This window comes from Astatotilapia calliptera, chromosome 19 (genome assembly GCF_900246225.1).
Source record: "Astatotilapia calliptera chromosome 19, fAstCal1.2, whole genome shotgun sequence".
Lineage (NCBI taxonomy): Eukaryota > Metazoa > Chordata > Actinopteri > Cichliformes > Cichlidae > Astatotilapia > Astatotilapia calliptera.
In genome coordinates this window covers 18,604,722-18,622,948 of record NC_039320.1, presented here as the reverse complement: position 1 = coordinate 18,622,948, position 18,227 = coordinate 18,604,722, and the positions used below count along the sequence as shown (strand labels likewise).

The 18,227-nt window shown below is 40.3% G+C and overlaps 3 gene segments (V, D, J or C); 1 reads left to right on the top strand and 2 right to left on the bottom strand.

Annotated features, from left to right (window-relative positions):
* Positions 1 to 2,641: 2,641 nt before the first annotated feature.
* Positions 2,642 to 4,927, bottom strand: LOC113012027 (immunoglobulin kappa variable 6-21-like). The segment is given in 3 exon segments: positions 2,642 to 3,233; positions 3,326 to 3,510; positions 4,911 to 4,927. Coding segments are annotated over 3 exon segments (522 nt in total).
* Positions 4,928 to 15,080: 10,153 nt separating this feature from the next.
* Positions 15,081 to 15,888, bottom strand: LOC113012034 (immunoglobulin kappa variable 6-21-like). The segment is given in 2 exon segments: positions 15,081 to 15,469; positions 15,562 to 15,888. Coding segments are annotated over 2 exon segments (384 nt in total).
* A 52-nt stretch (positions 15,889 to 15,940) lies between these two features.
* On the top strand, positions 15,941 to 17,520 carry LOC113012028 (Ig lambda chain C region-like). The segment is given in 2 exon segments: positions 15,941 to 16,309; positions 17,004 to 17,520. Coding segments are annotated over 2 exon segments (474 nt in total).
* The last annotated feature ends 707 nt before the right edge of the window (positions 17,521 to 18,227 follow it).

Genomic DNA, 18,227 nt, shown 5'->3' with positions numbered 1-18,227 from the left:
AGATTGTCCCTGAAAAAGACAGGCGTCCTGTGGAGAAGAGCCTGAAAAAGGCTAATAATTACAGGCAGCAGGTCAGCATCCAGACTAGGCTCTCCTCTCCAGCAGGGCCTGGGATCCCCAGATGTGACAATGCAAGTCCTGACGAGTACAGAGGAGAAGAGCGGCTGCTACAGTAGCAGCAGCACTCTGAGGCTAAGCTGGGAAAGTGGTTGGAGGTTCAACCATCATGACCACAGACAGTCCCAGTCGCTCTGCAGGAGTAAACTTCTCCATCTTCAGGACTACAAAACGATTTCTCTGAAGGACAATATTATTTAGATTTACATTAATTATTATTACATCATTCTTATTATTACATCATTTGTATTATTTCATTATTATTATCACATTTTTAAGATCCTGAATGAACAATGAATGAATAAATCCCTTTTTTTTTTCATCTGAATTAAAATGGCACTTTGGTTGGCACACATACAGTTTCTGTTTTTCTGTCAACAAATATTAATACATTCGTAGTTCTCTTGTTTTCATTTTTAACCCATGATTTTGCATTTTTATCAGGATTCAAAGTCATTTTTATAACATAAAGAAATATTAAATAAATATTAAGAATTAGTATAGAAACATTTTGAAAAGAAATGAAAATGATTGGGTAGTAACCTCTTTTTTTTTCAACACAGAGGTTGTAAAATGTTAGCTTTATTCGAAAAAAGTGGTTAGATGCTTGTTCAGAGTCCAGCAGGTGTTTGTTCAGCCACTTAATGACTTTGAATCACTGTGGTGGACTTTTTTGTGGAGGAACCAAACTCATCAGTGGTTATATGTACACAAATCTATCAAGAATATAACTGCAGCAACAAGACATTTAGTCTCAAGTATCAGAACTTTTATAAATCTATATTAATAGATGATGTCTGGCAAAACTTAACACCAAAATAAATCAACAGTTCACTGCGTTCACTTTAACACTGTGTTACATTCATGTTAATTAAAACATCTTTGCAGACAATAAGGTTTTTATTCAGCTCACAAAAGAAAATTGATGAACATTAATAAGGCTCATAAGTAGAACTGTGAGGTCACTTTTCATTTCCCTTCAATTCCTTTGTATAAAGTGCAGGTTTTGCAACTTTAGAAAAATAGTTGCATATTTGGAAAACATTTTTTTACCTGGTTTGTTAAATTTATTCATGAACAAAAACTTACATAAGTTACATAAATATTTAAATTCAAGTAAATGCTGCATCTAAAATCCATGACTTGATTTAATTTCTTTCATTCATTGTGTTTCTGCTTGATGACTCTGGTTGTCTTTAGTGGACCAATTATGCTCATCAGTCTCTTCATTAACAATCTGCACCTGCAGCCTTCAGTCAAAGTGAACGATGTGTTTTGTAAAGCTATAAATTACTGTGTGAACACTCCACCATCATGCCAACACAGACAGTAATAATCTGCAGCAACTCAGAAAACCCAACATGACAGAGTTATTGGAAAAATCATCCTAATGAGGTTTTCTGTGTGAGTCCATTAGAAAATCTTAAAATCTGAGGAGTAGTAAGACATAAAAATAATTATTTATTTATTCATCTAATTTTATTATCGTTCATTTTATCTATTAGACTTAGAAAGGATGCTGGAATAACATAAAAATAATTAAACATATGTAGCCTCAGGATCCTTTAACCTACCACATGAATTTTTCCTTTCGTACATTAGGTTGACAGTAATGATAGTCAGTCATGTGATTTTTGTGAGAACCACAACTTGTCAAAAACTTCTCCTGCTGGCTTCCAGCAACATGAACAACTATCTTAATATTAATGAACTATTAATGAATCTTGCTGTGGTTATGGGCAAATGTTTGACTTGTTTCCTGTTTTTACTCTAAACTGACACAACAGGCTCCTCATGTGTCTCTGCTCTCTCCTCCTCCAAGCAGCTCTCTGTGACTCAGCAATGCTGCATTTTAAAGATGAGCAGAAATAGATTAGAGACATTTTATACCTTCAAATCCGCTCTTCTACAAAAGCACTTAAGTAACAAAAAAAAACATGAGAAAAATGCAAATGAAATTTGAAAGTTTTGGAGAGAGGTGGACAAACCTCACATCAATTTTCAGTGTTTATTCTAAGCTGAACTAACAAAGTCCTCATTTGTCTCTGCTCTCACCTCCAGCAGGGCTCTTTGCTCCCCCAGTGATGATAAACCGTCAAGACAGGAGTTGAGTGTGAGATAAGCAACCTGCTACTCTTAGCAATATGAGTTGTAAGGTTGGAACAAACAGCACTGCTGTACAGAGTTGGCAACATCAACTTAGAGGGTGATATGTAACTTAGCTGGTGTATGGATGTTGTTAAATGGTAATAGTATGATTATTACTGCAAATACAGCTTTTAATGATGAATAAGATTATCTTTGGTCTTTCAGATATAAATGTGTTGAAATAAAAAAAATCCCAACTGTAGATTCATTATTTTGACAATGATCAAGAGAAAATCAGTGTTTTTTATTCATTATACAGGTGGCAACATACAATGATAAAAATCTTAAAACAGATTGTTTTTTTATCATTACCAAGTAGCTTAATACGAATATAAATATAAACATTTATGCTTCACCTGTTTATACAAACAGCAAAACTCTTCATGTGAATGTAATGTAATTATTCAAGTAATGTAATGTTAACAGAAAATGACTTGATCACAGCAGATGTTTTTAAAATTCTTATTTCGAAATGCCTCAATAGACATGACGTGTTTAAATTAATTTCTTTATTTAGTGCTTGGTGAGGTTAATGTCTGCTCTGTGTTCACTGGTCTGTGTCAGAGTCTCTCCTACTTCAGCAGCTGCAGTCACAGCTCAGAGTCTCTGCAGTCTGACTAAAGGAGGTTTTTGTATGACTACAAATCATTGTGTGAACACTGGCCCGCTATGCACACTCTTACAGTAGTAAACTGCTGCATCTTCAGCCTGAACTCCACTAATGGTCATAGAGAAGTCAGATCTGCTTCCACTGCCACTAAATCGAGATGGTGTTCCTGAATGACTTATGCTTACATGTCGAATTAGGAGCTTTGGAGTTTGTCCAGATTTCTGTTGATACCAGAACATACACTGACCAGCACCACAGCCACCAACAGCTGGGTTGGTCCTACAGGTCAGAGTCACAGTGGATCCAGGAGTAAATGTCAGTACTGGAGGTTGAGTCACAGTCACCTGACCGCTGCATCCTGCAGACAAAAACAAATCATTCATTTATCAGCAGAAATCAATGAGAGAAAAAGCAGCACATCATGTTTGAAATGTTGCTGAGTGAATGAACCTGTAAAACAGCAGCAGGTCAGCGTCCAGATGAGGATGGTGATGAGAGTCATGGTGGTTGTGCTTTCTGCTGTGTTGACTGACAGATGTGAGTCCTGCAGTGTTGAAGTCACAGGACTATAAACCTTCTCAGTTCTCTGGAGGATCAGCTGATGATGCAAAGCCTCCTCTCTATGGAAATCATTTCTATGTTCTCAGCAACGAGGGACGCAAAGTCAGAAGAAAAATAGTTTGAACTAATACTATTATACATTATACAAACTTTAATGATACCACTGACTTTTTATGTAATGGAGGAAAATATAAAGAAAATATAATTCTGCATTTTTAATATCTGGATTAAAACAGCACTTTGGTTGGTAAGCTTACTTCATACTTTTGGTAACAGACATTGCGCCTCTATTGTTGTTCTAAATATATTGCCAAAATCTCATAATTCATGTTTTAGCATTTTACAGTTTCTTAGCTTTTCTTTTTCTTTTTTTTTTTCTTTTTTCATTCTTTCATTCACCGATTTATTTCTTTTCCTCAGACCACGCCGGATCTGTTAATATCAACAACGCTGCACACTCAGAATTGTACAGCTGATTCTTCCCTTCAGACCGCACTGGATCTGTTACTTCAGCACAATAAACACTGATTTTCCTTCAAAATCAGTTTACCAAGAGCCACAAAACCATTTCTGACTTGATTTTCTGAAATTCTGTGTCACTTAAACATCCTGACCGCACCAGGTGTTTTCTGTCGGACTTCCTCGTCCGAAATTACTCTTTTTACTCACAAACAAGTGTATCTCAAAATGATCTTCTGATCATATCTATTCCTGAGGCCACAAATGTCAGCAGCGCCACCTGAGTAAAATCTTAGTAAACGTCTTTACTAAGGAGGACGTTTTTCAACTTTGTGACCAAACACTTATTGAACCATAAACTGACCAATAACTCTTATATTCTCTTATTCTTTAATCACACATTGGTCTCTTCCATCCATTCACTTCCGCTTATCCTTTTCAGGGTCGCGGGGGGCGCTGGAGCCTATCCCAGCTGTCATAGGGCGAGAGGCGGGGTACACCCTGGACAGGTCGCCAGTCTGTCGCAAGGATAACACACAGGGACAAACAACCATTCGCACTCACATTCATACCTAGTGACAATTTGGGTTATCCAATTAACCTATCCCCACAAGCTGCATGTCTTTGGACGGTGGGAGGAAGCCGGAGTACCCGGAGAGAACCCACGCAAACACGGGGAGAACATGCAAACTCCACACAGAAAGACCCCGGCCTGGTGTTGGAATTGAACTCAGGACCTTCTTGCTGTGCGGCAACAGTGCTAACCACCGTGCTGCCCCACATTGGTCTCTTTTCTCTCCTATTTCCTCATAACATCTCATGTTACTTTTATCTCAGTACTGTCTTTTTCTCAAAGTTTCATTATCCTTACTTCAAAGCTTCTCATTACGTCAAAGCTCCCCTTCATCACGGTGTTAATGTTATGCTAACATAGCTGTTTCGCTAGTCACATAGCACATCACTATATACCAGCTAGCCAAACTTCAGTAACCCTACAAACATCACTGCTGCTTACTTTCCTGTCTTCATGTATGTCCGAAGTGATAGCAGAGCTGTGCCTTTTAATTTGTTTTAGAAATCCCTCAGTCAGAACCTGGTATATTATATTTAGATGGAAACTAGCGAGCTAACTCTCTGCTAACTTCTAACTCCGTTACATTTCCGTTACTGCAAGTGTGGCTGTGCACGGTGTGGACTTTAAATATACCACTGCCTCAGAGGGCAGTGGCTCGAATCCCATGCAGACCATTAATTGGGGAAGTGTGCTGAATAAAAAAAATTAAAAAAAAAAAATCCCTGGCTCTGAAATTCACCTGCTATGCTTGCTTGGATGGGTTCTCTCTGCCTTTTACCGCTGTCTGAAAATCACTTTTCCCTCAATCAATATTGGTTGTTATGGTTGCTATGGACCGCCAAACACGCTTTTCTTCATGTCCAAACAAACGCTCAATTTTGCCTTCATTCTTTCTTGAGCTCTCAGCGAAGGCGGTCGCACTTTCTCCTCTCCTCCTCACCCTTATCTTCCCTGCTTCGCCTCTATGTCCTTGTCTTGTCTTGTGTGAATTTACTTTCCCTGGAACAGTCTCTCACTGTCGTTCTCTAAACCTAAAAGAGAATTATGGATTTGATCAACTGGTCTCTGAGTGCTATTGACACCCTTAACGAGAAGTCGGGGCTCGGGAGAGCCTGAGTGCCCTGGAGGGACTTTCCCTGCCGGTTACACGATGGACGGGTGGAGAACTGGAGGACCGTGTGCCTGGCGGGACTATCGATCGAGGACGCTGAAGATATCTACCTATTCGGAACCATGATAACAGGGTTCATGCTGATCGGCGTTGGCTTAGCCCTGGTTTATCAGAGAAATAAGAAAGCGGAACCGGCTGTTCAAACCCCCACAAGGCTGCCCGCTGGATTCGAAGCGACGGGACGAGGTGCGACCTCTCACAACGAACGTAATATGGTCAACACCTTGGAGACGCTTACAGCTGCTGTGAAGGCTCAAAAAAACACCATTGAGCGTATGAGTGGAAACATCAGAGAGAGGCCTGCTCAAAATGAGACCCTTGAGCGACAGTTGGAAAACATCGCGGAACGGATCACTGCAGTTGTGAGGTCTCAGAATCAAAAGACTGACAACACCATGGAACAGAAGTTTGATACCATCATGGGGAGGCTCGCAGCTCTTCAACGGGAGATCGAGAGACCAGCCTCGGAGTGCTAGAATTCGAGCTGCTCACAAAGGAGAAATCAACAATATTCAACATTTGGACACCACGGCCCCAGCTGCAGGCCCAAGGCTGGAGCCCACCAAAACAACTCCCTGATAACGACTGTGTGATGACTATTCTTCCCGCCCCATGAAGGACACCTGGATTGGCTGGAGGACTGTTTACTTAGCCTGATAGGCCGAAGGACACTGTCTCAGCTAAACTATGGACACGCACACACACACACTTACACTGATAAGCACTCACTCATCCCCCTCCCTTTCCAACGCCTTCGATGCCTGTGCCCTACCGGGGATGATAGCAGTCAACTGGACCAGCACAGATGCTGCAGGACCGGATGCGCTGTCTACGCCGGCTCTCTCTTACCCTTTACCCACCCCTGTTGCTTGTCTCGTGTTTCTATGGTGTATTGATAGTCATGTGCTTTTGTGCTGAGGTGTTTTTTCTTTTATCAAACTGTTCTCCCACTAGGAGCTCAGTCTGAGTGGAGTTTTTTTTTCTCCTCCTCTTACCTCATGTAGTGTATTTTCGTTGTTTTTTTCCTATCAGCCTACCTTCTGACATGTCTGCCCAATGTGATGTTTGTGTAAAGTTGGTCAGAAGGTTCCTTTGTGAGTGCGCATGCGCCATTAGCGTGCTGCCTGCTGTAACCCCTAATTTCCCTCGGGATGAATAAAGTATTCTGATTCTGATTAACACAAATTATACATCAAAACATAGGTATTTTTCTTGCCTTTCACAAAATGGCACTGTCATCATTGTAGGAGTTGCCGTTTTCTCGCAAATGGCCTCGAAGCAACACAGTTAAAAAAATGTCCACATACAAAGTATATGGAGATTTGAGTGAAAATGACAGCTGAAATTCTGTAACAGAGGCGTTTTCAACTCGTCATATCTTCTAGATATATTTTTCTTTAGAGACCTGAAAACCGCCTTGATTTTTTTTATTTTTATTAAAGCATGCTGATTGTTGCAGTGAAAGAATGATGTCGACAGCCCGTGTACTTTTGGAGTTACAGAACATTTTGTAACACGAAGAAACAGCAATTTTCACCTCTCAGTTGTGGTAAACGCTTGAAATATATTATGGAGAACGCGCTTTGGGAGCGAGAGACCCAGGTTGAAATCTAGCCAGTGGCAGTATCTAATATCGTTCCCTAATTCACTTTATAATTACAAATTCTCAACACTTGAACATTCCCACGTGTGTTCTGATCAAAACAGTGCAAGAATGAGCTCTTTAGCTTTTGATTTACAACTTATCCACATTTCTTTGCGGACACTCCTGCATGTCACAAATACATTGCACAAAGCGCATCTGTGGCTGTGTACCATTCGTGGTGCGTTGGCTCCCTCTACTGGTACGCGCCTCATTCAAATGTCGCCACACATTTAAAATTGCAGGGTGTCTTTACACTGTCATAGCTCCTAGATAGATTTCTTAAGAGACCTGAAAATCACTGTGATTATTCACCATAGCCTGCTGAGTCTTACAGTGAAAGAACGATGTCAACGTATAGCATTGTCGGTTACTTTAATTGTGTTTGGGGTTTTTTTTATCAAATCCTACAAAACAGGACCATTGTGACACAAAACCTCTCACCAGTGTTGGGGAGTAACGGAATACATGTACCGCCGTTACGTATTTAGAATACAAAATATGAGTAACTGTATTCCGTTACAGTTACCGTTTAAAAAAGTGGTATTCAGAATACAGTTACTTTGTTGAAATAAATGGAATACACTGGGGTACTTTCCTGTTTCATTTTGTCGCGGGTCAGGACTGTTTGGGTTTTGTTTGACAGCTATGTTCTTTTGTTCCAGGCGGCAGCGTTACGGTTGCCATGGTTACAGGGCGACGCTCTCTCTCTCTGCGACTGTGTGTTTCCTGGGTGAGAGAGCGCCTTTTCGTTGTTGTTGTTGTTGTTGTTGTTGTGCTAAGCTAACAGGCAGAATGCTACAAGCATAGCTCTAAAGAATGTAGCATCATGTTCAGTGTAGTCCGTGCTGCTGGGAGAATGGACTGCCATACACGTTATGTGTCTGTGAGCGCTAGGAGGGAGAAAAAGGGGAGTGGAAAGGTACGAGCAGTCATCGAGCAAAAACGGGAGCTGGAAGCATGTAAATATAATAATAACCACTGCAGCCAAGAAGAGCCTGACGAGCCCAGTTGTAAGTAAGTGTTGCAGGAATTGCTGTCTTGTGTGTGACTGGGTGCAGTAAGGAGTGTATGTAATGTGTGTGTGAGCATGCGCGTGAAGGAAACGCGGGGAGCGAAAGAGAAAAAAAGAGAGTGAGAGAGTGTGTCATGGGTAGAGGGCGACCGGGAGCAGCGTTCTAACGGGCTACAGGCTATGCAGTGTGTTTCCAAAGTGTGCAGTACTGTTATTAAAGCCTCATCTCTTCAGTACTCTCCGGTGCCTCGGCTGATTTCTGTCTGCCTCACTACTCCACAAAAGTGTAGGGAGTTAACCCCGAAGGAGGACAAACTTCGGCCCTGGAGGAAGCATCTCCCCTCGTGTCTCCCGACCACGGTCAGGGGACTGACGGCGAGGAATGGTTAACATAAGCTATTAAGACTCGACTGTACACTGTGTTCGTGTTTTCCTCCGAAAACAACAAGTTCCGTTGGAGCAGCCTTTCAACGCCTCTCTCTGTCTGTCGCAAGAAAAGTTGACCCACACAACAAAGTAGAGCTATTTTTCGGCTACCAGCCGTATTATGCTGGGCTTACACTGTGCGATTTTTTTCAGTCGCGCGATTCAGCTCCTGCTCAAACTGTACAATTGACTCGCAGGGGTTAGAAGCTCATAGGTCACGATGCAGGGTCTCACACTATACGGCCCGATGCTCTGATGCGACCTGAGTGCTCACACTGTGCGTCCATAAAAATGAAGGTTATAACATAAATTCTGTCGCTCGCTCTCCCTCTCCGTCTTTCACTCACACAGACACACCACCACCATCAACTTTGCTAAATTGCTAATGAAAAACATTGGTCAGGCAGCTGTGATTGAGCAGCAGTGTCGATCCAACTATTTTCACGGTTGTTGTGGTCGTGATAATTTTGTGAGGCCACATCGAAAGGGCTCGGATGGTTCTACAGGTTGTGCCTCCCTCGCTTGTGTCCAGATCACACGCTGCACTGCCGTGCTACGCCGTCTTTTTCGCTGACATTTGTGTTTGCGCGTGCGCAGTGTGGCAAACTGCGGTGACACCCTCACGACCAAGCGATTGATGATCGGGAGCTGGTCGTGAGGTGTCAATCGCTTCTCGTTACCCCACGTATACTACACGATGCACGACGCACAATGAAGGCCAAAATCGGGCCGATCGCCAAAACGATCGCACGACTCAAAAATCGGCTCAAAATGGGCCAAAAATCGCACAGTGTGAGCCCAGCATTAGTCAGAGGTCCCTTTACTACAGTTCGGAGTCGCGGACCTTCAGTAATAGTAATAAATCACACAGCAATAGTACATTCACGTTGTTGTAAAAAGCATGATAATATTGTAGCGGGTCAGGGCTGTTCGGGGTTCTGCTTGTACAGTTATGTTTTGTGTATGTTGCCATGGTGACGGGTGACGCCCTCTCGCTGCGACGGTGTGTCCTTCCGGGGTCAGAGGGCGCCCTATGTGTGTTGTGGTTGCCACGCTGAGCAGTTAGCTAGTGGCAGTGTGTTCTTCTGCAAATGTTATAAACGGCTGTGCTCCCTGGCTAGCTCACGGGAAGCAAGACCAAACGATACCTCCGTTTCCTCCTTGTCTGAACTCGCCACAATATATTAAGTAATCCAAAGTATTCAGAATACGGTACTGTCATTGAGTAACGTAACGGAATAGGTTACAGAATACATTTTGGGGCATGTATTCTGTATTCTGTAATGGAATACATTTTAAAAGTAACCTTCCCAACACTGCCTCTCACACACTAACACAGACTCTTTATACAGATACAGAGCTTTACATGTATAAATAAGGCAGAGAAAAATGCATAAAACACAAGCTATCAACAGACTGTTGGTGGACACCATGTCACTCTATTTTGTTTTTATCTTGTTTCTTTTTGGTGTAGCCTCATTAAACAAAATGTTTATAAAAATGACCACTTTTATTATGAATTATTATGAAATTAATAATTCATTATTAATTATTTATTATGAACACACCTGCAACCCTCAAGTGGAGGTGGCAGAGAGGAGGCACTTGGAGTTTCGGTCGAGAAAGTGTCCGTGTGACTGAGTCCTGTCCCATCGCTGCTTCAAGGTCTGTCGGTCCAGCTTGTTGAGGGCCTGAGAGCAAAGATGGATATCCTGGACCAATTCTGACAAACTGTCCAGATCTTGACTCTCCCAAGGGCCAGAGACCTGACAACCTGCAGGTTAAGCAACAAAGAAACATTTTATTTCATATCCATAATGTCCATTTCCCCCCCTATAAATATTTGACATCCAAATGTAGCCTGTTAGCTAGCGTTCAGCAATGTTTTCTGCTCCATAAAATGGAAAATTAATTCACAGCTAATCTTTTTTTTTTAAATCTTTAAACCACACTTCTATATTGTAATGTCTGTGTGTGTAATCATCATGTAACACCTCTGTGCATACATACTAAATGTTCAAACTTAGAAATGCGTCAAAAGGAAACGCACTGATAGCAAGAAAGAAACTGTTGCCAAGTACAACTTTGCACAGGTGATAAAAACATCAAAGGAATCCAAATTGTGAATTAGTGTGAAACTCCATGTCCATGGAGTATCTCCAAGTTCAGACATATGCATACCTTCGAGGTTTAGAAGTGTCAGTGGTCGACGGGCCTCTCTGACAGACGCCAGGATGTTGTGAAGTCCCACTGATGTAACAGACGGATTTCCTGACAGATTCAGACTCACCAGTGTGGGACACGACGAGAGGCACCTGTGAAATTATAATAAAAAGTCCAACAGGCCAGTAAAGAGTGACAATTTAAACAAAGGCAAAGCCCTAATAACTTGAGTAATAACTGAGCCGTAGAAATGACGCCCTCACACACAAACCTCGCCAAGGTAGCTACGCTGCTGTCTGTCAGCCCATTTGCAGCAGGCTGAGGTGGGTCAGAGAGCACTCGTCCTGCAAAAAAACAAAAGTCTTAACCTGATTGCATAGTTATATCTTTCGACAATAAATGACATTGCATGATTTTTGCATGCACACCTGTGACAGGACTTTGGCGAAGTGTTCCAGTGCCGGGTAATCAGCAGGCCCTCTGTATACGGCTGACAGGTCCACGTGTGTGAGGCAGTGGAGGGGCAGAGTCTTTAACACCAGCTCAAAGCCAGTGGAGCCCAGGGGATTGTGGGACAGGCACACTGCTTTCAAATGGCCTGTGCCTGAACGTTCAGAAGATGTAAAGTTAGTTGCAGTTTTGCTTATGGGTGGGAGTTCAGTGAAGCCTAAGGCTTCAGTCAGCTGCTTGTTAGAGAGCGTTGGGTCTAAGCTCAAACCCCACTGTTTCCAGGACTTATTCTTATGTCTGTGGTTGCTCTTCTCCCCTCCAGTGGGTGTGTTGAGGCCCACCCTCACAGTCCTCCCTTCATCCAAAGAGGAAGACAAACAGAGCATCCCCAGGGGTTTCAATAAGCTTGGGGATAGACGGTCGCTACAGCTGGAGCAGCACCCTGAGCCTCTCTGCAGACCAGTGGAGAAAGCGGGCTCAGTGAGCTGTGAGGCCAGTCTGAGTGGACAGAGCCCCGTCACTCAAACCCTGGACCCTGACCACTGCTAAGAGTAGAGCTTCAGCAACACTTCCTGTCTGCATGATGTGTTTGATGAAGCTACAGGTTTTGTTTGTTCATATTTTTCTGCAAACATTTGACTCTCTATTGTTATGCATGCAGATTTCATTTGCTTGTTCATGTTGTGCTTTGAAATCATGCTATAAAAAACAAGTCTGCATCACAAAATAAAATCCCAGTTCATGAAAAATCACTAATGTTTTAACCTTTTATTCTATATCTATGATCATTTATAACTTTTGTAAAAAATGCCATTTATGAAGGTAACTAAATACATAAACATCAGTTTCTGTCATTACACTTAAAAAAAGACGTGCTCATGAACTTTTGCTCATATTTAATGATAAATATAAAGGTTGAATCATTATAAACGTAGTTGTATACTTCTTTAGTTTTAGTTTTATTCAGTGCGTTTGTGGTTGATGATTCTTGTGTTAGTGGATTAGTTATTCTCATCACAGTCCAGCACACTGCACCTGCAGCCTTTAACCAGACTGAAGGAGGTTCTTGTACTGCTATAAATCACTGTTTAAACATCCGACTACAACGACAGTCCAAATAGCAACAATCTCCAACATCTTCAGACTGAAACCCACTGATGGTTAAAGTGTACTGAGAACCAGATCTACTGCCACTGAATCGAGACGGAGTTCCTGAAGAGAGACTTGATGCTCCGTATATAAGAAGTTTGGGACTCTCTCCAGTTTTCTGAAGGTACCAACTGAGATCAGCACCAATGTTTGAACTCCCTGTAGCACTGATGGTCACAGTCCCACCAAGACTGACAGACTTGACTTCATCAGTCTGAGTCAGAAAATTATTGGCAAATGACTCTGAAACGAAGAATAAAATGACAAGTTTGTTTTTTAGACACAAAAAGAACAAAGAAAATTTCATCAAATATAAAACAGTCTGTGTCTTAAATGTAAGAATCTCTCACCCTGACTCAGAAAGCCTAACAAAAGAACCACCAACATTGGAAACACCATCCTGACTCAGTTTTCAATGAAAGTGTATGAGAGCATGTGTGACAGCAGAACTTAAACTGTGAGGAGAAGTGATGCATGAAAGTGTGCAAAACCCATTTTAGGAGGTCAGCTGAGGAGAGGATCATTCAACCTTTTCATTCTACATGTATTTCAAAAAAGAAACTTATACATAGTGTTTTAAAGCTTTTAAATTGTAAACTTATCTAATATTAGTTTGTTGTTTGAATAATTTAGTCCTGCACAGCTCCTGTAAAACCCTGTGATGAAGGGTTTACTCCACAGAAACCAGGTATTTGATATTTTTAAACCATGTACAGGTGAATAATAATAATAATAATAATGGATACTTTATTGATCCCCATGGGGAAATTACTTGTTTTTCTCTGCATTTGACCCATTCACTCAGTGAAGCAGTGGGCAGCCCACTAAGCAGGCGCCCGGGGAGCAGTGTGTAGGGACGGTACCTTGCTCAGGGGTACCTCAGGGTAGCCGTTAAGTGGATTCGAACCGCCGACCTTCCGATCATGGGGCGACCACTTTACCTACTGAGCTATCTTTCCAAAAATAAAAGAAATTATTTTGTTTTGTTTTGTTTGGGTTTTTTTGTTTGTTTTAGTTTAATTGTTTTTCTGTTTGTTTTTTGTTGCTTAGATTGTTTGTTGGTTGCTCTTTTACCCATGAGCATACTGTTAGGTTAGTCTTCTAACTCCAGTGATGCGGTGAGTTCCCTTCCAATTACGTCCAAAAAGCTCATTTTAGTCAATTTGTTATATTATGTCCACCAGAGTGTGTTGCAGTTACTTTGATGACAAAACATTCAGTGTGACAGGGATAAAACAATATTACTATTGTGCATACCAGTCTTGTTAAAAATTGAAAAATTTCACATAACTGGATGCACGATACATATTCAAATTATAGCATGGGTCAGTGAGAACACCTGCACCTGTGAAGTCTGGGTGGTGCTTGATTTAATGAGTTATCATTACCATGGTATTAAATTACAGATTATTACACAGAAAACATCACGTGTTTCCTGGTAGTCATTGCTCTTCTGTAAGTTTGTTATAAAACAGTATTAACGTTGTTATTAATGTGTTAATAAATACAAACAAGCAGTTTTGCATTTTGCAGCTCTGCTTTTTTCTTATTTCTGTTTATTTCCTGCTGCAACTACCAGGAAATGTTTTCAAATAGGTTATTAATATGATATTATATAGAAACAGGCAGCTTTGTATTTTGCATGCTTATTACACAGAAACTACCACAGGTAATTGAGTGGTAATAGCTTAGAAATTAACATATTATTATTTTCTTTTTCTGCCTTATTATCCCACTACTAACGCCATTTATTAATAAAAGTGCCCTCGCAAAGTTCTCTATTATATTATATTTATAGTCTCTGCATTGTTGGAAATCAGTCATATGGCTCTCTACTTACATTTTGTTCAGGTCAGCTGACCACAGCTACACACACATACACACAAGCAAAGGCAATTTACTGGAGCTCACAACACAAATTATGATGTGAATTATTTCTAAATAATTATTTTCCCCACACTGCACCTCAACACCCACTCTTAGGGCTCCCCCTCCTACAAAATTTCACTTTAATCTCTGGTTGACTCATGTTTGTCAGCATAGCACAAACGTTTTGCAATAACCACAAATTCGCTTTATGATATCTTAGGTTTTGTTTGTCGGGGGGGAGGGCGGGGGTGTTCTTAGTTAATGACAAGCACAATGGGTTAAATTTATTATTTACAATTAAAACTACCTACTAGATGATTTCAGTTGATTTCCCCTGAATTTGAATTTCTCCTGGTAGAGTGTCAATAGCTTGAAAATGGTGAGGAATTGTATGAAAATGATGTGACATAACACAGTAGTAAAAAACTTGAAACTGGCAGTTGGTTTTTGTTGTTTTTAAATGTCATGATGAACAAACTTGCTATGAATACAAAGGTAAAGAAAATATATTTCATTTGTTCATATGAACGACTACTCTTGCTGTGACTACAGTCAGGAAACCTAACTAAAATTAGTTGTTATGTTTTTATTATAAACGTAATTGTTTATTTATTTAAATCCTTATGTTAAAATGGCCTTGAATGTGTTTATTGCTCAGTGAAGTTACTGTGAGGCCTGTGTTCAGTGGTCTGTGTCAGAGGCTCTTCCTCTGCAGTCAGTTCCTGCTGTAACAGCTCAGTGTCTCTGCAGTCTGACTGAGGGAGGTTTTTGTACGACTACAAATCACTGTGTGAACACCCAAACACTGTTTATGTTATGTTGACTCTGACAGTAGTAAACTGCTGCATCGTCAGCCTGAACTCCACTGATGGTCATAGAGAAGTCAGAGCTGCTTCCACTGCCACTAAATCGAGTTGGCGTTCCTGAATGAAGTGTTTTCACAAATTTTATTATGAGCTTTGGAGTCTGTCCAGATTTCTGTTGATACCAGAACATGGCGTCACCATCAGACCATCTCTGAACAGCTGGGTTGGTCCTACAGGTCAGAGTCACAGTGGATTCAGGAGCAGATGTCAGTACTGTAGGTTGAGTCACAGTCACCTGACCGCTGCATCCTGCAGACAAAAACAAATCATTCATTTATCAGCAGAAATCAATGAGAGAAAAAGCAGCACATCATGTTTGAAATGTTGCTGAGTGAATGAACCTGTAAAACAGCAGCAGGTCAGCGTCCAGATGAGGATGGTGATGAGAGTCATGGTGGTTGTGCTTTCTGCTGTGTTGACTGACAGATGTGAGTCCTGCAGCGTTGAACTCACAGGACTATAAACCTTCTCAGTTCTCTGGAGGATCAGCTGATGATGCAAAGCCTCCTCTCTATGGAAATCATTTCTCTGCTCTCAACACACTGAAGGAAACTTTGGGGCACAAAAGCAAAAGAAAATAGTTTTGAACTAATACCTTTAAAGATTTTATGGAATAGAGAAAAATATATTGGAAGCATATTTACATATTTTTAACACCTGGATTAAAATGGCACTCTGGTTTGTATGTTTACTTTTTGATTTTAGTATCAACAAATACAATATACCTGTAAAGCCATCTTTATTATATTCTCATAGTTTCAGAATTCATGATTTCTTGAAACGTTTCTCTTTGCTGTTTTAAACAGTTTTGTGTATGTGTGAGGTGAAAATTAAGTTTTGTCTTTCAATTCTTAATCCTAAAAATATGATTATGATAATCATGATTTAAAATTATTAAACACTTTAAGTCACTTTAGTGAAATCATCTTCTGCATTTAATGAGGTGTGCTGTGATGTTTTACATGAAAAAAGGTTCATTTTCAGTTGTTAGATGCTTGATCAGAGTGCAGGAGGTTTTTGTACGGCCACTTAATGAGTTTGTATCACTGTGGTGGACTTTTGGTGGAGGAACCAAACTCACCGTTGACTGTAAGTACCAGAAATTTTAATTTACTACCATTACAAAACATTTTATAAAATTTTGAAAAGATATTTGATCAAGTTTGGTGATTGTTGTTGATCATTTTCATTATTTATAAAACAAAGTTGATCTCACAGTCTGCAAAATAACTTCCCTGAGAAACTCATTCAGTTTTACAAATGTCAGAATTTACGTTAAAAAAAAAAAAACACAAAAAAATATTTTGTTCCCTTTTCATTTTTAAGTTTCTCTGAAATGTTAATTAATATCTTTTTAGTATTTTCCAGTTAAAATATTTCAGGTTTTGTTATTTTCAAGCTTTGATTGTCAAATATAGTGTTTGTGGATTTATTTCTTTATTGTTTCTATTTTGAAAATATCAGTATTTTATGGATTTCCCCAAAAGTAAAAAAAAAAAAAGTGTCAGTAAACACAGACCAGCTTTGAGTTCATGGATGATTGATTGTACTTGAAGTTTAAAAGGAAGTGAAAGAAGCAGATGACAAAGTTTCAACTGTACATGAGTGTTTCAACTCTGTCAGTGTAACATTGAAAATTATCACATAGATGAGATATTTACTGTAAAACATTATAGAAATAATAATATTCATCAATAATTAATGATTAAACACCATGTAGGTATTTCTTTCCTGCTTTGATTCTTATGTCTTTGGTTGCTCTTCTCCCCACTCTCTCATCCAGTGGGTGTGGTGAGGCCCACCCTCACTGTCCTCCCTCCATCCAAAGAGGAAGACAAACTGAGTAGTGCCACTCTGGTGTGTTTGGCTGCCGGCGGTTTCCCCTCAAACTGGAAGCTGGGCTGGAAGGTGGGGGGCACCAGCACATCCTCAGGTGTGTCAAGCAGCCTGGAGGTCCTGGGGACAGACGGCCACTACAGCTGGAGCAGCACCCTGAGCCTCTCTGCAGACCAGTGGAAGAAGGCGGGCTCAGTGAGCTGTGAGGCCAGTCTGAGTGGACAGTGTCCTGTCACTCAAACCCTGGACCCTGACCACTGCTCAGAGTAGAACTTCAGCAACACTTCCTGTTTGCATATGTGTTTGATGAAGCTACATGTTTCGTTTGTTTTAATTTTCCTGCAAACATTGTTGTCTGTTGTTGTGCATGCAGATGTCATCTGTTTATTCACATTGTGTTTTCAAACCATGCTATAAAAAGAAAGTCTGCAGAACAAAATAAAATCCCAGTTCATGAAAAATCACTAATGTTTTATCTTTTGATTCTTTATCTATAAGAATTTATAACTTTTATAAAAAAAAATGCAATTTATTAAAGTTTGGAAATAAATACACATCGGTTTCTGTCACTACACTTAAAAAAGATGTGCTCATGAACTTTTGCTCATATTTAATGATAAATATAAAGGTTGAATCACTATAAACGTAGTTGTATATGTAACACAGTAAGGGGAATTGTTGAAAAGAATATATCAATGGGCCAATAGGTTCGACTATAGGAGCACAGGGGTGTGTTTAAATGAGACACAGAGACAAGAATGTAACTCAAAAGAACCAGCCGACTTTAGTGAAAAAAACCATGAGGTTGACAAGCACAGGTTAAAGGCCCTTTACAGTTGCAGAACGGAAACTTACAAAAATGAAAGAAAAGTAAAACACATAAACTGCTAAGACAATGACTTGGCCATATGTTACTTTTGGTTTTCAATTCTCAGTTTCAACGTTGGGTTTCAATGCTCGGGTGCACCCTATTAACCTGACTCCTTAACTCTTATAGAAACAGATTACACAAATCCATTGTACATTCAAATGAAAATCTCACACTCTTTTCACATGTGGAGAATGTTCTACACAACAGCTTATTGTTCAAAGTCCCAAATAAAAAAAATGTCCAAGTGGTAAAGTCCAAAAAATTTCCAAGGTTGTGATTGAAAATAGGGGAGAGAGAATG